At 41.6% G+C, this 26,550-nt stretch overlaps 1 protein-coding gene across 1 annotated transcript; it reads left to right on the top strand.

Annotated features, from left to right (window-relative positions):
• Window positions 1–1,351: 1,351 nt before the first annotated feature.
• Pdcl2 (phosducin like 2) lies at window positions 1,352–22,362 on the top strand. The gene is made up of 6 exons (XM_052735203.1): window positions 1,352–1,458; window positions 9,638–9,758; window positions 10,349–10,451; window positions 14,042–14,185; window positions 17,077–17,285; window positions 21,132–22,362. Exons 1-6 carry the CDS (start codon window positions 1,453–1,455, stop codon window positions 21,281–21,283), a joined length of 735 nt encoding a protein of 244 aa, XP_052591163.1. The 5' UTR covers window positions 1,352–1,452; the 3' UTR covers window positions 21,284–22,362.
• Window positions 22,363–26,550: the final 4,188 nt, after the last annotated feature.

Raw genomic sequence — 26,550 nt, 5'->3', positions numbered from 1 at the left:
CATATGAGAAAAACATGCACTATTTTGTCTTTTTTGGTCCTCCCATTACCTTCTTTGGTCAAAATAAGAAAAGGGGGCTTGAATACTAGGCAGGAGGGTCCCTTAAAAATCCAGATAGACACGAATTGTAATTTTAAGGAGCTTCACGTAAGGGTGAGAGGCAGAAATACCAAGACACGGTGGCAAAGACCGATGTTTCCACTTAACAGTGCGTCACACACAAACGCTATAGGATGCTTGGAGTGTGGAATCTGTATTAGAATCTCTATTAATCTGCACTGATCACCGCAGGTGAATTGCTTCATTGCTGAACTCAAGTTTAAAATTGTGTTAAAAAGTACATTTTTTTTTCTTGTTTTTTAACTCCTCTAGAGTATATCTCTGGGAGCATGTGCATAAACTTGTATGGTTGTTTCCCTAGTAAATCCTTCCTAGTAAAATCCTTTCCTTAACATAAACACAGAGAAAGCCCAACTGTCTATGTTTCCTACCTAAGCCAGAGCCCCTAAAAGGAACGAGGTCCTTTCTTCTAATGATTTTTGTCTTGCTTTGACTTTGTTTCTTTGAGACAGGTTCTCAAAGCCCATGTACCATGCTCCTTCCTCATCCACCTGAAGGTTAGGATCACAGGCGTGTGGTGCAGGTGAAGCTTATAGTCTCACTGAGAATCTGATGGAAAAATTTTGGTCCAAATTAAAAAGAAAAAAAAAGACACAAAAACAATTACACTCACAACTTGAGGGAAGTGCTTAGATGCCCCCTTTGGTCCAAATTAAAAAGAAAAAAAAAAGACACAAAAACAATTACACTCACAACTTGAGGGAGGTGCTTAGATGCCCCCCCCCCTTTTTTTTTTTTTTTTTGGTTTTTTCGAGACAGGGTTTCTCTGTGTAGCTTTGCGCCTTTCCTGGAATTTGCTTTGGAGACCAGGCTGGCCTCGAACTCACGGAGATCCGCCTGCCTCTGCCTCCCGAGTGCTGGGATTAAAGGCGTACGCCACCACCGCCTGGCTTAGATGCCCCTTAAAATTCTATCTCCAAACAGACTGTGGGCCCAGGATAAGAACTCCTTTGCAGAGTTCGCCACACCCTCCCCCAAGGAATTTTTTTTCTCCTTGAACACTGGATTCAACCTTGACGAGTAGGCTTGGACATGGCGGTGGTAGAGGAAGGTAGAATGAACAGCACCACGAGCACCACGTGACCAATAGGAGAGCTACTGCTCCAGATAGATGCCCCAGGGGACCTGATGCACCAGGGTCCACACACCTGGGAACCAGGCCTCTGTGTTGCCTGGCAACTGAGCTTACCGTTGCACATGCGCAGGAGATCCTGTTCCTCTTGCCCTGCCCCTGGGGCGTTAGAAACCGCACACTAGAGCTGGCTGGCTCCCTCTGACAGTCTGGAGGACGTTTGGGACCTTGACCCCTAGTGAGGGGCACAAGAGAACATCATGCAGGTGAGGGTCTGGCCTGTAGGTGACCTTGGAGCCCTGAGTGGGGATAAGCCAGTTAGCTCCAAGCTGAGGGGCGTAAATGGAGTGGTGCGGGCCCTCCCCAGGGTTATGTTTTGACATTTGTTTTTGGTAAGTGCTATTTTGTGCGTCTCTGTCTAGTTTTAAGAGAATGCCGGTTTTTGATATTCAAGAGTCTCATGGGAGGCTGGAGGAGACACTCAGTTGCCTTTTACCCTCGAGTCCTGGAAACTCAAATGCTATGTTATTTCTGAAGTAAGAAAGGAACAGCATTGGCCCAAGTGGAGTCAATGTAACTGTCCTCTCATTTATATTCTTTTAAAAGGAGGTAGGGAGTGCATCCATTGGCCTGTGAGGTGGCTCAGCGGGTTAAGATGCTTGCTGCCAAGCTTGAAAACCTGAGCTGGATCCCTGGGACCTACCTGGTGGAAAGTGAGACCCAACTTCCTCAGTCTTCTGATATGCACGTGCACACACACACACACACACACACACACACACACACACACACACTTAAATTTTTGTAAATAGAAAGTTTTAAGTTACAAGTTTAAGTTTCAAGACTTTGCGTCTGGGTAATTTCACAAGGTGATGTTTTTCATTTGTGAGATCTTTATAATAAAATTGTAATTTAGAAAAGAGTCTCCTCCATTGGTCCCTCCGTGCCGTTTTCCCTTCCTCCCTTTTCTCCTTTCTCAGAGTGAAATCCTCACTTTCTGACCTAAGGAAGAGCCTTCTCTTACTTGCTCCCTGGTGAGGTGCATTGGGATTTTCTTGGTTTGCCATACTTACTTGGGGCCGTTTTGTAGACCATACAATTTATGAAGCTATTTGAAGCATAATTCACGTGTAATCAAGCCCCCTCACGTTAGACGGCTGTTATCAAGGGCATTTGTACAGTTAGCCCGGCCATGCAGTCTGTTCTGCTTTGCAGGATCTGCTTTGCAGGATCTGCTTTGCAGGAGTTCTGCTGGAGTGAGGCCTACAGAGAGCAGCAGCACATTGAGCTCCCTTTGCCTCACTATTATTTTCCATTGATTTATTCCACAGCCAGTTCTTAGGCTCTAAACACGGGCCTGTTCTATTAGAGCGTGTCTCAGAATAATAAAGATAACTACAGCATGGCAAAAACACTCTTGCCATTTGTGGAAATCGATGTTGGCCCCTATTTCTGTTAGGTAACATTTCATACATAATTCTAAAAGTCAAGGGAAGGGCGCAGTTGAACACTGTTATGTTATATTAAGTCGCATTGCAATGAAGTCCTTGAGGGGTTAAGTGAGAACAGTTGAGAAGTTTGACTAAGTATATAAGACTGTATGATCAGGTCTTTCAAGAAGAGTGTTTATCGAGAGAAACTCAAGTCAGAGCCAGTTCGGTGTATAAGGACTGTTCTTTTCAATCAACAACACATAGCATGTAGGTAACCCAAGCAGAGCGAGCTCACAGAATGTCCGACGATGCAACAGCTAAGGATTGGCTACAATTCCAGTCCCTCTCAATTGTCCCTTCTAAGAAATGTAGCAATGCTAAAGGAGAGAAAGTACCAAAGGACTGCGAAGTGCAGAACTTGTTCTATCAAGGTGATCGCTGGGAGCTGGCGAGATGAGATGGCTCAGTGGATGAAGGCGCTTTGCTGCCTTGCCCCAATGATGCACGTCTCCCGACATGAGTTAGATCCTGAGACCCATGGAAAGATAATGTCCTCCACATGTATGTCATGGCATGTGTGATCCACACACCAGAGAGAGAGAGAGAGAGAGAGAGAGAGAGAGAGAGAGAGAGAGAGAATAAAATTTCAGGAAAAATGTAATTACTAGAACTGGCAGTAACAGCTGGCTACGTTACCCAGTCCAGCTCTCCTACTGAATAAAAATAAAAATGTCTAGAGAGGGAACTGTAGAAGAAATGTCTAGAGTATCTTCTCAGAGAGTCACAGGAGCCCCTGAAAGTGTCAGAGAGGTGGCATGATAGGAAGAAATAATTACATCAAAATCAAGGGGGAATGGAAACCAGTAGAATGTTAAGATGCCTAGGACCTTAGAGTAGGCAGGTCTGAAACGATGGTAGGAGACCAGATGTTTTCACCCCAAACATCTGTGGCATGAGAAGTATTTTGAGCAAATACAAGAGAAGCTCTGAAAACAGGGAAACCGTTCTTTTGAAGGAGAAATTGACATCCATAAAGAAATCTTCATCTTGAGGTATTAGTCTTTGTATGTGTGTATCAGAAAACTGATTCTAGTTCATAATGGGGTGTTACCTGTAAAGAGGGTACCCACATAGACAAGTGTGAACAAAGCCCTCCCTGCCCCCGAGCCTCACCTAGAACTCACCTTCCTGACATCGTTCTTTATTTCAGCTGAAAATAACAAGTAAACCTGGGTTTCAGACCACCTTTTGATATGTCATTTCTCATTGCAATATACATATTAACAACTGTCTGTTTCACTGCACTGCATTCCAGAAGTCCATCCCTGCTAAGAACTCAGAAGTGTGTGGACGTTGGAGCAGTATCCTCCACCCACCCCATTCTGCAATCTCCAAAGCCAGTTTTAGCATGAAAGCATTACAAATTTTGTGTTTTGGTTTTGGGTACAATCGCAGGGTCAGTAAGAACTAAAGAGTATGGTTCACCCAAGGATGGGAGACAACCAGGAGGGTGAGTAGGACCTCTGCCTAAGGAAACTCAGGGAAGATTGTCTTGATGCTTGGTGGTCAGGAATCAAACCTGCCCCTTAAGTAGTCTTGGCCCATGGCAGCTTTCCCACAGATTTACAACAACATTGTTATTGAGGAAGACATTTTTGTGTTCGGTCTTAACGAATTCCCACCAATAAAATTTCAAAGACAGCGAGCGGAAACCAGCCAATGGTATAGCTCACACAAAGAACAAGGGTGGCACAATCCTGAACCAGTGAAACAACTTGCAGAGATCTCCAGTGTTAGAATGGACAGAAGCCAGTTAGGAAACAATTGTGCTTATTGTATTCCAAAATTTCTACAGGAAGTAGTTGAAGACCATAAAATTTTTATAAAGATATTTCTGTGTACTAACAATAAAAAACTTCCATTTATCATAACATCAGAAGGAACAGAATACAAAGGAATAAACTAAAGAGGCTGAAGACTTACATGAAGAAAACTATAAAACAGTGCTGGAAACAATTGAAGAAGACAGAGAAAGTGGAAATATATCCCATATTTGTGGATGGGAACATGGACTGCTACCTGGGTGTAAAGCTTGGAGACAAATGCTTGCCTTTATTAAAAGGAAACTGTATAAAATCAGTTAAAGAGGAGTAATGAGTTTGTTAATAACTTGGAATAAAACAGAAGTGATATATATTCACAATCTATCTCTGCCCCACCCATAGCAATATTACAAGATGATATAAAAGCTAAGAAATATATGTCTACATGTAGATTCAGCTGTGTGTCTGGGTCACCATGACTGTTCTCCTGGGAGATGTCTTTCTCCTGGTCGTTGGGCTCCTGCCCTTTTCATCCCTACCGCGTTATCCTCTTCAGGAATGCAATTACAAGGATCCTTGTTGTATCTATCACTGATGTCAAAAGATCAATACTACTTCCAGCAATCTGTAGATTCATTTTCTGTCAAATTCTAGCATTCCTTTTGCAGGAATAGAAAAATCCGCCTTAGAATGTATGTGGAATCTCAAGGGTCCCCAAAATAGTCTCAAAAAGAACAAGACCATTGAGATCCCTGAAAGGACAGTGGATAGGTGTCCATCAGTGTGGCTGTGCTTCATCGGGCTGTACTGTATGTTTATAAATGCCTAAAACGGTCATTTCATAGTTTGTATTTTTTTCCAATTAAAAAATGCTTGCTATTCAGGCATGGTGGTTTGTAGGCCAGCTTATGTGGCAGAATGAAACTCTATATATTAAAAAAAAAAAGTGGCCCAAAACCTGAGTAGATAGGTCATGGGCTTAGGGGAAACCCAAATGCTGTTTTTCTGCTAAAGGAACACAGCAATAGAATGACTCCCAACAACATTCTTCTAGACTTACAGTTCAGTATCTTGCTCAGTCATCATCAGAGAAGCTTCCTCTTGGAGTCGATGGGAACAAATAGAGACTCACAACTGGACAGTGTGCAGAGTGTGAGAGACCTTGAAATACTCAGTCCTAAATGGAATGTTTTCATCAAACCCTCCCTTCTGGATTCTGGGAAGAGGAGACAGAAAGATTATAAAAGCCAGAGGAAGACACCATGGGAAAAGTGTCTTCCAGACACAACAGGACTGATAGACATATGACCTCACAGAAGCTGTGGCAGCATGCATAGGTTCTGCATGGGTCCAACCCAGAAGGAGTCCTGGTGCTGAGAAGGGGAAGTGGACAGGAGCTCCCATCCCTAACCAAGAAGCTATTTCCAAATGACAGCTACTTGCCAAGGAAAAATTAGTTTTCTCCACTGATGTCTCAATGAGTATATAGACACACTTGAGGGCAGGCCCATGCCCAGCAGTGGATAATCAACACAAAAGAAACTCAATGGAATTTTGGAGATGATTTTGTCTCAGATTGCTTTGTTTAGTTTTCTTTTTAAACCTTAATGGTCTTTTGCTTATATATTATGATTCCTGCTTTTGTGGTTTTTAAGGGTTTTGTTTGTGTGTATGTGTTTGTGTTTCTCATACTTTTTCTTTTCTTTTTTTATTCTGGTTTTGTTGTTAGCCTATCTGTTTTTTAAAGGTCTGACATTGGATGGGTTGAAAGAATCTGGGAGGATTTGAGGGAGAGGAAACCATAATCATAACACATTGTATGAAAAAAAATACTTCCAATTAGAAAATAAAAAGTAAGGGGCTGCCGGGCGGTGGTGGCGCACGCCTTTAATCCCAGCACTCGGGAGGCAGAGGCAGGCGGATCTCTGTGAGTTCGAGGCCAGCCTGGTCTACAGCGCGAGATCCAGGAAAGGCGCAAAGCTACACAGAGAAACCCTGTCTCGAAAAACCAAAAAAAAAAAAAAAAAAAAAAAAAAAGTAAGGGGCTGGAGAGATGGTCCAGTGGTTAAGAACACCTACAGGTCTTGCACAGAACCTGAGTTTGGTTCCTAGCACCCATATCAAGAGGCTCACAGCCACCTGTGACTCCAGTTTCAGGGGACCTGACAGCTTCTGCCTCTGTGAGTACTGCCTGCATATGGTACACATAGATTCACAGGGCACATACACATATATACCAAAGAAATCAATCTTGAAGCCAAAAAATAAAATCACTTTAGCACACACTGCGTAGGTCCACAAGCTCTGCCCAGGTTGTGCTTCTCTGGGTTGAAACCTAGGTGTCACAAAGATGCTGGCTTGCCATTCTTCTGTCAGAGACCCCAACACCAGACTCATTGAAAACATGGCTGGGCGGTGGTGGCGCACGCCATTAATCCCAGCACTCGGGAGGCAGAGCCAGGTGGATCTCTGTGAGTTTGAGGCCAGCCTGGTCTACAGAGTGAAACCCAGGACAGGCACTAAAACTACACAGAGAAACCCTGTCTTGAAAAAAAAAAAAAGTGTATTTGGGTGGGAGGAGGGAGAAGGTGGGATCTGTGGGTAGAAAATTTCTTAATAAAGAAAAATGAAAAGAAAAAAGAAAAAACATGGCACTTGTTGAAAACATTGCCCATCAGAGGTTAGTTCAAAAATAATCCTAGAGACACAAAAGATATGCATATTGTGGGTAAAGCCATCTGTTACTTCAAGGACAATATTTTCTTCAAAAACTATGAAATTGGGAAAAGCTGATAGAACATTGATTATGTCATTCTCTATATTTTTAGAGTCTGATAAACTCTGATTGTATAATTTGAAAAGCCAGGGAGAAAAGAAATGTACACACCAGGGAATCACTAATGTCCCAGTTCATGTAAGACTGTAAGCTGTAAGGTGAAATAAACTCTTTCCTTCCCAAGTTGCTTGTGATCATCATGTTTATTATATCAATAGAAACCTAATTAGGACAGCAAACATGTATGTGTGTGCACCGTGTGCATGCTGGTGCCCTCGGAGGTCAGAAGAGACTGTCAGATCCCTCACAACTAAAGTTAGGGATGATTTTGAGCCACCATGTGGGTGCTGGGAACCTAACTTAGGTCCTCTGCAGGAGCAACAAGTGCTCTTAAATTCTAAGCTATCTCTCCAACCCCGTTTTCTGAAATTTTAAGCTGGTATTTAATAAGCAATAATTTCTAACCTGTCAGAAAAACATCATTGCTTTTGACATTGAATTAAAACATTTTTGCAGTAATAGAACAAAACTCATAAAAAGCCAAGTAGAACTTGTGAAAATTAAAAATATCCATGGATGAGGTTTTTTATTTTTAATGTCAGTAAAATAGGAATAGGAAAATATTAAAAAAGAGGTGGAAGACTATTTGAAGAGAAATTTTCTGTTATGGGATAATCTTTTTGTACAATGTGAAAATGTGTCTGTGAAGATGTCATCCACCTAAAACACCTTCTGATTGGTTTAATAAAGAGCTGAATGGCAACAGCTAGGCAGGAGAAGATAGGCAGGAAAAGATAGGCAGGACTTCCGGGAAGCAATAGGAACTCTGGGAAGAATCTGAGAGGTGGGAGATTCGCCAGCAAGACTCAGAGGAAATCAGATATAAAGTACTGATGAGTGGTAATGAACCACATAGCAGAAAGTAGATTAATATAAATGGGTTAATTTGTTATAAGAGCTAATTGGGAACAAGCCTAAGCTGAGGCCAAGCTTTCATACTCAATCAGAAGTCTCTGTATCATTATTTGGGAGCTGGCGGTTCAAAGAAAGACCTGCTACAATTTTCTGTGAATTCTCTAGAATTGTTAAAAGATACTATTCCACAGCTTCAGAACTCCCAGTGGGCCCATGCAGGACACGTGAAATGCATACCTAATGCATCATGGAGAACCACAGACAAAATCTTACAGTCTTTTAGTATGCCAGTTGATTGACTGTGAAGCTGAGAAGAACACTTACATACACTTGTTGGTAGGATTCAGTTACATTGGAGTTATTTTGCTTTTAGAATTTCTTTTCTAGCTTATTCTCAGCCTGGCCTTCTTTATTTCATTTTTGTCTTTTCTTTCTAATTTTCACTTTTTGTTATTATTGAGTTTTGTTCTGGTTTTTTTTTTTTTGAGACTGGGTCTTGTGTGTGTTGTCATGGAACTCGCTTTGCAGCAAGGCTGAACTTGAACTCATTCATGGTCCTGGGTGCTAAATCACAGTCTTTCATCACTGTGCCCAACTATGTTTTCTTTTTCCCATTGCTTGAGGTAGGACCTCACCATGTAGGGCTGGCTAGCCTAGAACTCACTGTGTAGACCAGGCTGACCTGGAACTCACAGAGATCTGCCTGCTTCTGACTCCTAAATGCTGGGATTAATGTCATGCACTACCATGCCAGGTCACGTTTTCTTGATATATGATTCTCTCTGCAGGACATTTCAGAATATGGTAGATTCCTTCATCAAAGTCAGTAAGCCTAGCCTCTCATATTTAAGCATGAGGGTTCTTGAATCTATGCGCCTCAAAACAGAAATAAGTTCACCTAATAGTCTGGAACATAGACAGCACACATTTGGGTATTATATAAGTTGACTTTGTCCACTCTATAGTCATCAATATATTTCCTGTGACTTTTAAGTTTACTTTCTTAAGTTTCTTTAAGTTTATTTTCTTTTATGTATGTGGTCTAGTGGATTTTTGAAATTTATTATTATTATTATTATTATTATTATTATTATTATTATTATATGTGTATGCATGATGTAGATGGGCACATGTATCACAGTGGAGGTCAGAGGACAACTCTGTGTAGTCAGCTCTCTCTTTCTACCTTTTGCAGGATCTGGATACTGACTCAGGTCACCAGGCTTGTGTGACAAGTCCCTTTACCCGATAAGTCATCTGGCCAGCCCCTAAGTTGATCTTTTTATAAACTCTCTGTAATGCTGAAGATGGATGTGTTCTGTTACTCAAAGTAGGCAGTCCCACTCTTGGTGGGAGAAGTAGATCTGTCCTTCAAAATTAGCTGTGGAGTCCATGGACAGCTTTGTATTTGGACGTGCCACCCGTCAGTCAATCTGATCAGCACATTTCACAGTGTAAAATTGTGCTAATAGATTGTCTTGTGTGTGTGTGTGTATAGGATCCAAATGAAGACACAGAATGGAATGAAATTTTAAGAGATTTTGGCATTCTTCCTCCAAAAGAAGAACCAAAAGATGAAATTGAGGAGATGGTGTTACGCCTGCAGAAGGAGGCAATGGGTACAGTGTGCCTTTGGTGGGCTGCATGAAGGGGACATACAATGAAGGTGGTAAAATATACTTCGTGGACACAGGAGAGGGAATTAGAGATCGTTTATATCAACTCTGTCCGTCCACTCAAAATTAGGAGATCACTACCTAAAATGGCTGATTTGTGTGTTGAAAGGCACATGCCAGTTAGTAAAAGTGCTGAATTATGCTCATAAGACCTAGTGAGGTTTCTTCTACCATATCCCTCTACTTTGAGATTGCTTTCTCTTTTGTTCATTCAATATACGATCTTATTCATTAATATTCCCATGTACTTGGGGGAAACCTAAATTTATGGGGTCTAATTGATTTCCTCATCTGTGCTCATCAGTATTCTGCCAGTTCTATGAACTTTGAGGGAATCAAAAAGGCTAGTATTACAATTTCTGTAACATATAATCATGTTTTAGTAGGTTGCTACAGGTTTGTTAAAGATGTTGTTGGCCTCTATTACCCAAGCTGCTAGGGTTGTGGGGTTTGGTTTTTTTGTTTGTTTGCTTTGATTTCTAGAAGTAGGTTATGAAGTAAAAATAACGTTTGGACCATTGGATGACCTGAAGTTTCTGTTTTAGTTAAACCGTATGAGAAGATGACCCTTGCACAGTTGGATGAAGCTGAGGACGAGTTTGATGAGGAAGATATAAAAGCCATTGAGATATACAGGTACAACAGTATTGTGTTGCCGTGGGAGTGCTACATGAGAAATGGGATTGCTAAATCTCCTTAAGAAACTGTTTTATGCCGTAACTTGATTTTCTCTTGCTGCGTGCAAGATTCTGCCTTTGTCTCTTGACAGTTTGACCCTGTGGTGTCACAACGTGGGTATCTTTGGGTCTGTCCTCCTTGAAGTGTGTCTGATACGTTGGATTTTACACTTGTGTCTTTAATCATGTGTGGGAAGCTGTGGGCCATTAATTCTGAAAGCGTTCTTTTTCCTTGTGTCTGCTCCTTTGGGGCTCCTGAAATATTATGTTGATCTGCTGGACAGTGTCTCGCAGGCCCTTTAGGCTGTGTTTACTTTCTTCATTTTTTTTTTAAATTTGTGCTTCTGGGTTAATAATAGCAATAATTCTACCTTTTGATTTTCTGATTCTTTTGGCTGCTTGAAATTCGGTATGTTTTTCACTTTAGTACATTTTCTTTTCAGTTCCCCTGGAGTGTTTCACTTGTAATATGAAGTGTGCAGGATTTTTTTCTCATGGGCTCAGACATTTATACATTTGGTCTCCATTTGGTGATGCTGTTTGGAAAAGTAGTGGAACCTTGGTGTGTGTGTGGGGGGGGGGCACTACATTACTTGTGGGGGTGGGCTTTAGGAGTTCATAGCCTTGCCCTGTCTCCAGTTTGCTCTCTCTGCCTTTGTGTTTGTGGTTGAGGATGTGTTCTCTCCACTTCCTGCTCTGGCCACCATGCCTGTGTGCTGCCGCACTTCCCCACTCTTGGAGTCTTATCCCTCTGGAACCACAGGCCCAAATAAACTTTCCTTTGATGGGTGCCTTGGGCATGGCAGCTACTATAACTACCAAATAGACGAACTTGGAAAATATCATAAGAGAAAGAAAGAAGTCAGAAAAGGCCGTATAAGTAGAAAGGAAATTACTATATAATGGATCTTGGAATGAACAAGCAGGAGGTAGTTACAAATGGATACAGGACTTACTTGTGGCAATCAAAAAGTTACCTGGAGCTGGAGAGGTGGCTCAGTGGTTAAGAACACTGGCTGATCTTCCAGAGGACCTGTTTTCCCAGTAACCACATGGAGGCTCACAACCCTTTCCAGTTTCAGGGGATGTGACCACTTCTGTTCTCTGTGAGTACCAGGCATGCAAGCGGTACGTGGATATACATGTAGAAAGAAGATCCATACACATAAATAAAATAAAAATGTTTTGAATTGTATCATGGTGATGGTCCCTTAACTTTTTGATCCATCTCCTACAGCTCCCTGAGCTGCTCTTTCCCAGGCAGTGACTGTGGCCTGGGTACTTTAGGGCTACATCACCTTAGAATCCTGTACCTCCTCCCATGTGCGCCGGGGATCTGTGTGGAAGACTGCACAGGACACTCTAGGATTGAGTACCAGAGATGTATACATCACTTTACCTCTCTCATTGGTTGCCATCTACTCTCACAAGGAAGCTTGCAAGTGTGGTCTTCCTGCAAGGCACCAAAGAGGAATCTATAATGATAATTAGGTTCTGGCAGAGCCTCAGGGTAAGATAAAGAAGTGAAAAATACATTATTCACAGAATTAGAGACAAAAGGGGTAGGCATTGGTAGGTAACCAGCTATGAAATAACAAATGAATTAGACTCAGAGGCTCCTGTAGCTAAAAGGAAGAAGGAAAGTCTAAATGTGGCCATGAACGTATCTTTAGTATATTTCTGTGGCAAATACACTAAACTGTCTTCCTTGACACACGTTCCTCTTTCTCTTGATGCGTGGTACAGCCGCACAGAAGCTAGAAGCGAAAACTGTGTTTCTCAGACTCAGTTGCAGCAAGGATACCAAATGTGTTTCAGGTTCTGCTAATGTTCACAGGATATTTGGGTTCAGAGCTAAGTAAAATGGAGAAAGCAGAGGTGAAAAAAAAAGCCTAAAGCATCTGTTTAAGTGGTCTGAACCTAGAATGTGCGTCATTAATTCTGGAGCCTTTGTTCTGGCAGCAGATTCTCATCCTCAGATTGTTGCTAGGGAGACTGGTTCCTAGTGCCAGAGGCTGTTAGTGTGCCTCTCCGAGTCTCAGAGTAATGTGATACTTGGGCCAACAACTGGAATCCAGATTCCCCAGTTTCTGGATGGCGGCAAAGAAAGCCTTGGCAGACCAGTTTTGCTGTGTTGTTCTGGGAGTCATTCCTGGTAGCCCAGCCTGGAGCCTGCACCTTCTGCCTTTTCGGCCAGTTTGCAAAGCGCTTAATTTCCCAGACTAAGTCCCTTTTTGCCAAAAATAGCTAGAGGGCTTTCTGTCCCTATACATGAATCACAATTTGTTTGATTGCTAGGTGAAAAATGCAGGCCACTGAACAGTGTCTTCCTGCCGGCCAGATTAACCCCTGTGCTAACCTTTCCAGTGAAATAGGGAGGGAAAGAAATAGGGTGGAAAGAGAGAAGCTGGTAGTTGTACTACTAAGAAGGTACCTAGTAGTAGACCTAGCCCCGCATTATTGTTCTCTTTGGATTTCATTGTGTTTGCCTTCACGGTTACGTAAAGTGAGTGTTCATCTGGCATGCTTCTGACACATGAAACGAGGCCAGTGTGTTCTGAAGTGTGCGCAGGAGTTTTTGTTTGCTTTGATGCGAGCATGATCAGGAGGTGGCTGCCACTGAACGGCCACCATTCTCAAGAGGAGGGCGTGCACCGTGGCACACGGGCCCACAGGGGAAACATCCGAACAGGTCAGGATCGAAAGCAGCAAGGGGAGAATCTCCGACACGACCTGTGTTGTGCTTTCTGTGGGAAAGAACACACAAGGCAGGGTAAGCAGGCTTGTGATTGGCTAGTGTGAATCATTTTGGTGGGCTCTGGGTTAGGTCTGTTGTTAGTTATCTGGCACCAGGTTCTGGGATGGCTAGAGCAGGGAGCCCTGAAAGAAAAAAGACAAAACAACAACCACAGGGAAAAAAAAAAAAGGCAATTGAAACCAGGCATGGCGGTGCATGCCCAAAGTCCCAGACACTTGGGAGCTGAGGTGAGAGGACTGTCTGAGCCCAGGAGTGTGAGACCAGTCCTTGCCTCGAAAAATAAGAGAAAATTTTAAAAAAGGACCAAGGATGTGCTTGCAGAGTTGGCCAGCTTGCATTTGAAGAATGTGCTGTCTGGCAAGTGTTTGTTCTTTCTCAGAACCAGCTAGTTCTGAAATGAGTATTCCCTAAAGGATTAGCAAAGTTCTAGACACCAGAAGATCAAGAATGCAGGAAATGAGGGCCGCCAAGATGGCTCAGTGGATGGAGGTGCTTGCTGCCAAGCGCCATGATCTGGATTTGTTCCCTGGAACCCACCTGCTGGAAGGAGAGAACCAATTCCTACAAGATGTTCTCTGATGTCCACACATGTGCAATGGTATGCACAGGTATGCACATATACCTGTGTGCACATGTATACACACACACACACACACACACACACACACACAGGAGAGAGAGAGAGAGAGAGAGAGAGAGAGAGAGAGAGAGAGAGAGAGAGAGAGAGAGAGAGAATAAATACATAAAAAATAAAGAATATAACTCTTACCTAACATTTTTGTTTCAATTAGAGAAAAGCGGTTACAGGAATGGAAAGCACTTACGAAGAAACAAAAATTTGGGGAATTGAGAGAAATTTCTGGAAATCAGTATGTGAATGAAGTTACAAATGCAGAAAAAGATTTGTGGGTTGTAATTCATCTATACAGATCAAGGTAATTACCACAGTACTTCAGAATGTGGGTGTCATGATGCTTTAAAAACACTCCTAGCTTTAGGGTCTATGATGCCTCCGATGAGGAATATTTAAGAGAAAGAAATGTGTATTATACATGAATACATTATAGAATTTTTATCTTTAGGGATTAAATTAAGAATGCTAAATATTTTCATTTCTAATCTGAAGAATGTCACATTTGTTAGAAAAGTGATCACCCTTTGGTGATTAAACCTCCTATGTCTCCCGCACCTCACACGCCACTGAGCTGACCTCAGACTCAGCCAAGGATGGCCTTGAACTCCTGATCCTCCTTCCACCCCCAAATTCTGAGATTCATGTGTACCTCATATTTGTTTTATGATGTGCTGGGAATCAAACCCAGGACTTCATGCATGTTAGGCAAGCACTCGACCAGCTGATCTCCATTCCCAGGATCTGCAGGCTTATGAATGTTGCAACTGTGAGCTTTCTAAATCACGTAAATTTCTAGAGTTTCCTGGCCCCTTGAGTTTCCTTAGCCTCCTGGGTCTTAGGGTTCTCCTGATTCCTTCCGAGGGAAAGGTTTCAACCCTGAGGAAATAACTGCACAGAAAGTTCTCATTCTTGGTGTTGGTATCAGAAAAGAAAAAAACAGTTTCTTAGGTTGGAAAAGTAGGCAGGCTTGAGTGAGGTATTTTAGATGGACTGTACAATGTGAACAAAATTACAGAGGCCTGAAGCATCACAATGCTTCCAGAGTATGGAATATCGGATCTGCCTCAGTCATACAGTGTGATGCAGTGTCAGGCAGGCTACCACCCTGGACAGGAAAGCAGCGTCCACATCATGAAGACCTTCTGAAACTACATTAAGGAGTTCAGATTTTATGCCAGTGAGGAGGAGCCACAGGAGGTTCTTGAGCTTGGGCAATATGTGCAATTTCAGAGTTATATGATGTCACCTCCATGAGGGTTATATGATGTCACCTGCGTGAGGGTTATATGATGTCACCTGCATGAGGGCTATATGATGTCACCTGCATGAGGGTTATATGATGTCACCTCCATGAGGGTTATATGATGCCACCTCCATGAGGGTTATATGATGCCACCTCCATGAGGGTTATATGATGCCACCTCCATGAGGGTTATATGATGCCACCTCCATGAGGGTTATATGATGTCACCTCCATGAGGGTTATATGATGCCACCTCCATGAGGGTTATATGATGTCACCTCCATGAGGGTTATATGATGCCACCTCCATGAGGGTTATATGATGCCACCTCCATGAGGGTTATATGATGCCACCTCCATGAGGGTTATATGATGTCACCTCCATGAGGGTTATATGATGTCACCTCCATGAGGGCTATATGATGCCACCTCCATGAGGGTTATATGATGCTACTTCCAAGAGATTTATATGATGCTACTTCCATGCAGTGTTCCCTTTGTAAGTAGGGCCAAGGATGAATATGGGTAACAAATCTGGAAACAGATTTAGGGTAGCAGTGTAGCTCAGATAAGGAGCGAGTGAAGCGATGGGCAAGGAGGGAGATAGAGAGCAGCTAAACAAGGAGGTGGAGTTGTTGTGACTTCATTACTGAGCAGACATCGTAGAGAGATTTTCAGTCGAGCCAATTTAAGAAATATCAAAAAAAGATCAGGTTTTTGCTTGTTTGTTTGTTTTTCCTTTGGGGCATGGGGTTGAGTTAGGAAGGGAAGTGAAATCTATTAGCTGCTAGAAGAAACAATTACTTTTAACATGGATCCAAAAGAGGGAATTCAGAAAGGTCAAGAGGAAGTTAACAGAACATGATATCACGGAAAGCAAAGGAAAGCTTCCCAAGAACAGAGGTGACCGAAACGCAAGAGGGTGGTTTTTGTTGTTGTTGTTTTTGTCTTGTCTTGTTTTTGTTTTTCAAGACAGGGTTTCTCCATGTAGTTTTGGAGCCTGTCCTGGAGCTCGCTCTGTAGACCAGGCTGGCCTCGAACTTATAGAGATCCACCTGACTCTGCCTCCCAAGTGCTGGGATTAAAGGCGTGCATCACCGCCGCCCGGCTGTTGTTGTTTGAGACGCACACGTCCTTTTTCATCTTAGTTGTGACTTCAAGGAAAGAAGATGGTTATTAAAAAGGAATTCAAAGTTATGAGATATTCTTTTAAAAAAACAAGCTAAGATTTATGAGCTTTAATATGTTTATGTGAAGTGGCGACATTCTTTGGAGAAGGGAAAGTGAGAACACAGGAGAGAGAAGCAGACTGAAACCAAGGAGAGTGGAAGAAAGTGGAGGTGTGTGGGGGTAGGGTGGCAGAGAGTCAGCCTGAACTCGCTGGCTAAAGCTCAGAGTGGTAGACTAGGAGGAAGGGATGGACTGAAGAGTGTGTGGGGTGGGAGTTCTGTGATGGATGACGCAGGAAGAATTGGAAGTTTGGGATCCTGCTTTCAATCAGTTTTATATCTTAGATGAGAAATAATTTCGGGTACTGTGACCCAGGATGTGGAAGACCGTGGGTGAAATTTGTTAGGATCAAGAAAGCCAGAGAAGTCTGAGATGAAGCACTTTGGATGTGAGCACCTGGGAAATTAAGCCAAGTAGTGAGTTGGATCCCTTTATTTCAGCTCCGGACTGCCCCGGATTCCCCAGACATGCCTGGTTTTTGTTTGTGTTCCTGTGTTCTTCTACCTAGGATGCTAAGTGACTAAACTAATGCTAAGTAGAATGTAGTTTACCTAAATTATGATGCAGATTCCCAGGGTACCAGTCATCATTCCTAGGGTATGATCTGCTTTTAGATAAAAAGTAGAGATCTACTTTTGCAATAGATAGGTTTCACTTGTTTTACCAGACTCAGAGGAGCAATCTGCATTTGAAACACACCATGTGCATTCTCTCTTTTAGCATCCCCATGTGCTTATTGGTTAACCAGCATCTTAGCCTCCTGGCAAGAAAGTTCCCCGAAACGAAATTCCTTAAAGCCATCGTGAATAGCTGCATTGAACACTACCATGACAACTGTTTACCAACAATTTTTGTTTATAAAAATGGTCAGATAGAAGGCAAATTCATTGGAGTTATAGAATGTGGAGGGATAAATCTCAAGCTAGAAGGTAATGATGTTATTTTTTTAATGTTTATGAAAGTAACAAGTAAAAAGTTCTCCAAATGAACAAGTATGAAAGTTTTTCTTTGAAACAAAGTTTTTCCCTCAGTTTTCAACTTTTTAGCATTTTTAAAAATAATTTTAGCATGTATAAGTGTTTCCCTAAGTCTCTCTCTGTCTGTCTGTCTCTCTCTGTCTCTGTCTCTGTCTCTCTCTGCGTGTGTGTGTGTGTGTGTGTTTGTGTGTGTGTATGTGTGTGTGTGTGTCCCTGTGCCAATGTGCATGTCTGGTACTCATGGAAGCCAGAAACAGGTATTGCGTTCCCTGGAACTGGAGTTACAGGCACTCATGATCTGCCATGTGGGTGCTGGGATCCATCTCTCCAGCTATTTCTCCAGCCCCCATTCAGTTCCCTTTTAAAATCCCTCCAGATCAGCTTTCCTGTTGTTGTGCTTAGATATATCAAACCACCTTTAGGATATGATTAGAATATCAAAACATCTTTTTGCTTAAAATTCGTAATGGTGTCTGTCTAAAATAACTTAGAAATGTAAATCATCTGGTTTAGAATCCAGTCTACCTCCACACCTGTTTCTCAGTCCTGAGTAGTAGTGTCTGCCTTAGTTGGGCTGGGCTTAGTCCCTGAAGACCCCAGACAGAGCTTTGCTCTCACACTTTCTCATGAAGTCTCTACTTTCACCTAAATTCCTCACCTTTATCCTCCCAGTCCAAACCCTGTTCCTAAGGTTTTCCTCCTTTCTGTTTATCCTACCATGTGTGCCCAGACTAATTAAACCTCTTCCTTCTCTCTGTGGGCTTTTGTCCTGTGTGTTTGCTGTATCAGCAATCCAGATGTTGCCCTGGGTTTGCCGATTGATAATCCCCTATGCGTCTTCATCTCTGGAACAGGTGTGGGACAGCCTTCTGTTGTTTCCTTTTTGACAGTACACAGCACAGGACTTTATATTTTTACCCTTTTTAATGATTTTTACCTCCTAAAGTTATCCCTTTGACTTTTTCATGCCTGGATACTGTTTTAACCTGTTTTATGAAGCTTAGAATCTTGATCATCATCATGTTAAATTACACCACTCAGTGACATTGACATTGACATTGCTATGTTTCTGTACCTGTCATCCAGATCCACAACTCTTACCATCTTGTATAGCAAAACTCTGGACCCATTAAACAGTAACCTTTCACTCTACCTGCTCTCCCATCCTTCATGAAACCGATGACTTCAGACACACTATGTAGGTAGGATAGCACTGGTTTTTCTTTTTTCTCTTGTACCTGATATCACTCAACATAATATTGTCAAGATCCATACTTTCAGAAAGTGTCAGGGTTTCTTCTTTTTTTTTTTTAAAGTCTGAACAAGGTCCCAGTGTCTACAAAGGCCACATTGCAGGTATATGTCCTTCTTTGATGGACACTTACAATGCTTTTACCTTTTGATGCTACGAATAATAATATTAAAACATGGATGTACAAATCATCTGTTCAATAATTTTGGAAATATACCCAGAATTATTTTGCTAGGTAATATTGTTATTCTATATTTATATTTTGAGGGACTAGGTCATTTTCTTATACTTTAGCCATAATGTATATGTGAATATACATATATGTATTTTAGTGCATATACACATACACACACATAGAAATGTAAGGAATGATTGTATTATAAATTTGAAATTATTCAACATATAGCAGTATAGCATCCTGAAACTTGTTTTAAGCTCAACAATAATTTTCCAAACTTCTTCTTTTTATATCTGATTTAATAACTTTAAATCTTATCTTTCTCTCATTAACTATACCTTAATTTATGTGTTTGCAACTTCTTTTCTAACAGAATGTGAGCTGATTGCAGTTTTCCAATGACAATTCTTCTGTCATCCTTGTGCTCATCTGTGAAAAATCTCTCTTTTGGTTTTGCATTTTTAAGTCCACTGGGAAGGTATCTGTGGTGGTGGTGTCAACTTGATAAAAGTTATAATCAACTGAGAGGTGGACTTTGGGCATGTCTATGAGGGAATTACCTTTATTATGTTAATTAAGGTGGGAAGACCCATCTTCCTAGGCAGAGGATGCTGGAGTGTATAAGAGAAGAGAAAGCCAGCTGAGCATGCATGCCTGTATTCACTGCTCTCCCCTGACTGCAGACATAATGGACTATAACTTGGAACTGTGAGCTAGATGGACCCTTTCTCCCTTAAGTTTCTTTTGTTGGAGTGTTTTGTCATAGCAATAGGAAAAGAAACCAAGGCTCTACCAACGATGCCATCGATGTCTCCTCCTATCAGCCCTGTATGAGAGTTCTCATTTACCCACATCTCTATCAGGTCTTAGAATTGTTATGCTGGTGTGGTTTTGTCAAGCTGACAGATATACAATAATATCTTTTTCGTTTTGGCAATATTGGGAATTGAACCCAGGGCAGGGCCTTGTGCAAGTGCTCTACCCCTGAGCTATAATGACAGCACTACAAAATATCCTGCCACTGTTTAAATTTGGAATGCTAGTGGGGATAGGCATTCTTTAGTAGATGTTGGTCATTGGGTTTCTTCTCTTTGCTTTGTTCATGTTTCAGCGTGTTCTTTCATTGAATTACAGGAGTTTGTGGTGTTCTGTCCACTGCTTCTATGGCATCACACACAGGTTCTTGGTAGCTTACTCCTTCAAATCTCTTTTCTCTGGGTATATGCATTTTTCTGGGGTATGTGTGATTGAGCCCAAGCTTTCCACCACTGAGCTATACTTCTAGGCCAACACTGCTTCTTTCTTTTTTCTTGATACAGAGTCTGTCTTCAGACTCTTAGGCCAAGCAACCTTCCTTTCACCTCTCAAGTAGCTGAGGCTCAGGGTATGCATACCAGGGTCTAGCTTCATTTTAATTCTCAGGCAAAAATTGTATTAGCAGAGTTAAACTTATTAATCTTTTAAAATTATACTTACCGTGCTTCCCCTTAAAAACCATTATATATTTTTCAAGATGAAAAGGATATCCCCCTATATTTTCTTTTAATAGTTTTATTTTTATTTTTTCTTAGGTCTTAAATAACATTGTAGCGAAGTATTACAAAGAATGGATCTATTTTCTTTTCTGTTGCCCCAGTGCCATTTACTGAAACTTCATTTCCCACTCTTTTTAAATTTACTTTTATGTATAATATGAACTTTTACAATCTTAATCATTTTTCTCAACTTATTCTACACATTTCTTTTTGAGATAGGATCTTTTTACCCTCCTGCTTTGGCATCCCTGGCAGCAGAAGTATGGATAGGTGCTTCCCAGCCTTGAAGTTTCCTTCCTTTCTGAGATTAGATAGACAGTCATGCTTCTTCTGTCTTTGGTCTATAATAAATGCTGCTACCATGAAAACTGTTGTTGGTTGTTTTTGCTCTCTTGGGGGACCTGCCACCCACCTCCCAAATAAATTACACATGGAGGCTTATTCTTCACTATAAATGCCTGGCCTTAGCTTGGCTTGTTTCTTATCCCGTATACTTTTTGCCTCCGGGCATGCCATAATGAACATGGTGTGTGTGTGTGTGTGTGTGTGTGTGTGTGTGTGTGTGTGTGTGTGTGTACTGTCATGCCATAGTGTGCATGTGGTCAGAGGATAACTTTTAGAAATGAATTCCTTCCCTTCGCCATGTGGGTCTCAGGGATGAACCTCAGGTTGTCTGTCAGACTTGGTGACCTTTACCCCGTGAGCCCTCTCATCAGCCTCAATTTCCACACTAATTCTGTCAAAGTCTACTTCTGTTTCATGTAGATGAGAGATTCATCTCCATTTTCCCGAGGTTTTTATCCAGTTTAATGATAGGTCTTTGTCTATTGTAGAACTTGAATGGAAACTATCAGAAGTTGGCGCAATACAGACTGACTTGGAAGAAAACCCCAAAAAATGCATTGCAGATATGATGGTGTCTTCAATTAGAAATGTTTCCATTTACGACAGCGACAGCTCCAACAGTGATAATGATGCCAAATAGAACTAGTTAATAAATAGTTTTAAAGTATGTATAAAATGCTTTATTTCCTATTGACTTTATAATCAGATAAAAATGTATGGACCTTATTTTCATCTTTATGTAAGAACTATAGCCTACATGGCAACTGAAAATCTTCCAGGTATTTTAAGATTATTGTCTCTTGCAAATATGAATTTTTGCTCCTTAATATTTTTCTGTGACTTATTTTTTTCTGACTACTGTTGGACAACACCAACAAATACTTTAAGTCTTCTGTGTTCCCTAATCACTTCCAAAAAGACCCATGAGAGGAAATACATATAGCTTTATAAGTTAAATTAATACATTTTGTATGTCTGCACCCATGTCTGTATAGGTGGCCAAGCCTGTGAGTGTGCATGTGGAGGTCAGAGGTCGACTTTGGGTGCCTTCCTTAACTGCTCTCTGCCTTAAGTTCTGAGATAGGGCCTCTCATGACAAAGCGGGCCTGGCTGAGCAAGGAGTGCGCTCCCCTGTGCCATCCTTAGGTCCTTGCACTGTGCTCCCCGATGCTGCCTGACAGGCACACAGTGCCAAACCTGGCTTTGAGGTGGGTGCCGAGGACCCGGACCAAGGCTCGTGTTTGCAGTTCACCAGGGGAGCTGTCTCTACAGACTCTGAGTTGATACATCGTAGAGTCGATTTTCTGGGAAAATCTTATCAAAGAAATGGCTACCTAGTTATGTCCATTTAATCCCTGAACGCCTCATGAAATGGATGGATTAATTCTGGTTCAGGACACAACAGTGGTGGGCCGAAGGGAAGAGCCACATTATCCTGAAGTCACAATGCCGTTTTTGTTTTTTGTGCTCTCTAATGCATGTAAACATGAGCATTAGCTTTCCTTCCAGTGAAACCAAGTGAAAACCTCTCCACAATGTAGTCCTCTCCTTTGGTCTTAAATTTTATTTATTTATTTATTTATTTATTTATTTATTTTGCTTTTTTGAGACAGGGTTTCTCTGTGTAGCTTTTGGAACCTGTCCTGGAACTCATTTTGTAGACCAGGCTGGCCTCCAACTCACAGAGATTCACCTGTCTCTGCCTCCCGAGTGCTGGGATTAAAGGCGTGCACTACCACTGCCTGGCAAATTTTATTTTTATGTGTATGGGTGTTTTGTCTGCATGTTACTCTGCGCATCACCTGTGCCTGGTGCTCAAAGAAGCCAGAAAATGCACTAAATCCCCTGGAACTGGACTTATAGACACTTGTGAGCTGCCATGATGGTGCTGAGACTTGAACCCAGGTCCTCTGAGAGAGCAGCCAGTGCTCTTAACCGCTGAACCATTCCTCTAGCCCCTATTTCTTTTTTTTAAAAGTAGCTTTCCACTTCTTTTTAATGTTAAAATGAGTTAAAATAAAAGGTAAACCTTCCCTTAACTCTGATCCATCCAGTAATAAGGGTTTATCCACCAACACAGTTCTGAAGACTAACATTTGTAAAAACTGTACAACTGTAGTATGTTAGAACAGGATGGTTGTGTGTGATTCCAGCCTCACCCTTCCACAAGGTATATACACACATTCTTCTAGCAGAGGCTCATGCTTATAAGTCTCTACTATTTCATAAATACAGTTGTTGTTTCAGCAGGATATAAGGTATTTGTCAGTCTGTGAGAAAACTGATATGTAATATTCATTATATTGAACATATTGATAGGGCAGAAACTTGACAGTTTTTAATTGTCCAATACGCAATAATTGTGACTTATGAAAGTCAACACTTTTTATTCCATCTAGTATTTTGAACTGTCCTTGACAACTGTGTGCTATTGAAATCCCCTCCTCTACTGACAGTGTCTTAATCAAGTTTCCTCCTAGTGTTATGGGTATTTCCAGGAAACTTGTTAGAAGTGCATGATCTCTGGCCCTATCCAAACTAACTGGGTTGAATTTTCACTTTAATGAGATGCCTCGGTGATTGGCATGTGCATTAAAATTCTAGGAGCAATATGTAGCAAATCCCTTAAAGCTTGAGTATGTTAACCTCTCCCGACACTGGGTTATTAAATCTACCCGAGTTGAAACTCCAGTTTCAGTTCCAAGTCAAAACTAAATTCAAGGAACTCTGAAGATGGAAGATGCTGCTTTAAGACAGGGTGTAGCCATGTAGCTAAGGCTGGTCTCAAACAGGGTTGTGTTAGCCTGTTCTTTTTCTTCCCGTCCTTGGTCCATCTCCATGGTAGTAGGAATTCGGAAAAAAGGAATACATTTATATTGCCTGAAATCCATATTGTATCCAAGTACTTGCTATTTAATGAGGTATGCTGAGTTCTCCTAGAAACTGGGGTAGCCTTCCATGGCACAGACCCATGCTCAACATGGACACAGATCAGGTTTAATGTCCGCCCCTTTGCCCCCACAGAAGTATACCTAGTCTTCTTATTGTTATAATTTCCTTTCCCTGTATGTGTCAAAATGGTTCAAGCCCAGACAGTACTTCCATCCAGTCAAATCACAAGAAATATCACACCTTGACCATATCAAATGGTGGGGATGTGTGCTTTGATTTAGTTCAACCCACTTCTGGCCCGCAGTTTCTTTCTTCCTGTGTTGGTAAGTATTGGGTGATATTGATAAATCTGCCTATGGATGAGATTACTGTTGCTTTTTGTTTTCTTATTCTTTGTCTCTCTGGGAGCCTGCCACCCAACTCCCAAATAAATCACACACTGAGGCTTATTCTTAATTATAAATGCCCAGCCTTAGCTTGGCTTGTTTCTAGCCAGCTTTCCTTAACTTAAATTTTCCCATTTTATCTTTCTCTATTCCTGTATACCTTTCTTTGCTTCTTACTCTGTGACTTGCTGTGTAGCTGGGTGGCTCTTGCTACTTCCTTCCTCTCCCAGATTTCTCCTTCTATTTATTCTCTCTGCCTGCCAGCCCCGCCTATCCTTTCTCCTGCCTTGCTATTGGCCGTTCAGTTCTTTATTAGATCATTGGGTGTTTTAGACAGTCATAGTAACACAGCTTCACAGTTAAACAAATGCAACATAAACAAAAGTAACACACCTTAAAATAATATCCTACAACAGATTACAGTCTCCTTTTAGGCTCTTAAAATTTAGAGACACCTTCAATTTGATGCTATTGAAGCCTTAGTCACTTAACATGGAATGAAAAGAGGAGGAAAGAAAAAGGCAGCACTCACTAGGAACTCAAGGAGATATGGCTTCAGGGATAGACAGGAAGAAGAAGACAAGTTTCAGGGCAGCCTGGGCTACATACATTATTGAGACTTGTCTTAAAAAGAGCCAATAGCTGGAAATATAATCGAGGGGTAGAGTGCTTTGATCCTTAGTGCAAACACACACACACACACACACACACACACACACACACACACACACACACACAAGAGGAAGATGAAGAGGAGACAGCCACAGCAGCAACAGGGTTCCAATGACTATTTCCAAGTATTCCTCTTCTTAAGTGCTGTGCTTGCATGTGAAGTTAGAGATGGCCACTGAAAATCCACTTTTCACAACTTTTGACCATGGCCAAAGGAGGTTTCTGGCATCAAACATTAGTAGTTATTTAGAAGATGAGATTCCTGATGCTCTCTGATGCCTGCTTTAGATTTCACTTAGCATCGTATACTGGGGGTAACATCCTCTATTGCAGTGTTACACATGTTATACAGGTGGTAGCGTTCTCAGTCACTGTTACATATCTTCACAGACAGTAAGTAACTCATCTATTTCAGCGTTGACTACTCTTGCACAGGTGCTAGCTTTATCTATTTATGGTGACAGGTTTATTTCTTATATAGGTGGTAAGTTTATTACAGTCTCATGTTCTTAGACAAATAATTCTATAATAGTGCTCCACATTCTTCTGGATTCTCAAATAGCAGTAGGACAACAGCACTAGTCACATGATCTTCCCCAATCAATTCCAACTTATCCCTCCTTTATACTTTTATATAAATTTCTAGAGCTACTTCTTGACATTCTACCTCCAATTATAGTTGGGGGATATAAAAATCTCTCTGGCATCTCTAATTTCATTCACTCAATCCCCTATTTACCTCAGATATTGAAATAAATGTTGTAAAAAATAGTAAATAAAACATGGTTTCCTCTTGAAGTGTATCATCTGGCAGGGGAGATGGTTACAAAGTAAGCCATTGAACATTAAACAAATATGTAAACAACTAAGAAGTATTATGGGAGAAACAGTGAACAGAGAAGCTGTGGGTACTGTGTGTAGGTGGGAGAAGTGTAGGAACTCTTTAACACACCAAGATCCTTTGACACATGAAAGCGGAGGAGGCAGGCTTAAGAATAGGTGCAACAGCAAGCAGGCAAGGGCTCACAGCCGTGGCTGTGTCAAAGCCTCAAAGTGGGCGGTGATTAGCAAGGAATTGAAAGGATGTTTCTGGGATGTCACAGGAGCAAATGGTAGGCCATAAGGTTGGAGGGCAGGCATGGGGCAGATCACAAAGGGGGTGGTGGCCATGACTAAGCATTCGGATGAACTGCAAATAGGAGTTTTAGAAGGAATACAATGTGATTTCTCTCACACTTGGCTTTCTTTTTAGAGACAGGGTCTCTAAATAGGGTATTACCACTATTAACCAACCACTCACAGTTTCAGAGGATATTTGTTTCGTGTGGCATACTTGAGACACCCAAGGAAAGACATCAAGTGGGTAATTGAACATGTGTATGAAAACTGAGGGAGTGGAAGCTTCAGTCAAAACGCTTGAGTCAGTGTGACCATTCCCAGGGCTCCAGTTACAGACTGGGAAGGTGGACAACAACCATTCTCACCTCCTAAAGCCACAAATCTCCAAAATTCTGATTTTTTTTATTTTATGGGTAATACTCTGAAGCTTGGGGGAATTACTTTTGACTATGATTTCCATAATACCACATACATTACTGAAATCCCCTCTATTTTAAAAGGACTAGAAAGAACCCAAGTAAATAGAGCCACGCACATTTAAAAACTGTACAGTACTATCTTGCATGCCCAGAAGTATGGTACAGCTGGTTATGTCAACGGCAGACGTGAACAGCAGACGTGAACGGCAGACGTGAACGGCATTCCGAAGGTGCAGACATTGCCTTGTGCCCAGGGGAACATACAGAGCTAGGGGAAGAATGTGAACGAAGACGACAGTGGAAATCACGGGAGGGATGACTTTTAAAAGTGGCCAAACAACATCCCTGAGAGTGCAACAGTGGCGTGCATTCGCAGGCTAAACCCTAACAGCTCACTCCACAAGAAGGAAATCGTGCCT

The sequence above is a fragment of the Peromyscus californicus genome, unplaced genomic scaffold (genome assembly GCF_007827085.1).
Source record: "Peromyscus californicus insignis strain IS unplaced genomic scaffold, ASM782708v3 Scaffold_13__1_contigs__length_99412109, whole genome shotgun sequence".
NCBI classification, from domain to species: Eukaryota; Metazoa; Chordata; class Mammalia; order Rodentia; family Cricetidae; genus Peromyscus; species Peromyscus californicus.
The sequence above is the reverse complement of the archived record's forward strand: the minus strand, read 5'-3'. Positions and strand labels throughout refer to the sequence as shown.

Coding starts and splice junctions, on each gene's coding strand:
- Pdcl2 (XM_052735203.1), top strand. Junction 10,452..14,041: donor AAAGCCATTGAGATATACAG/GTACAACAGTAT, acceptor TGTTTCAATTAG/AGAAAAGCGGTTACAGGAAT. Junction 17,286..21,131: donor GATAAATCTCAAGCTAGAAG/GTAATGATGTTA, acceptor TGTCTATTGTAG/AACTTGAATGGAAACTATCA.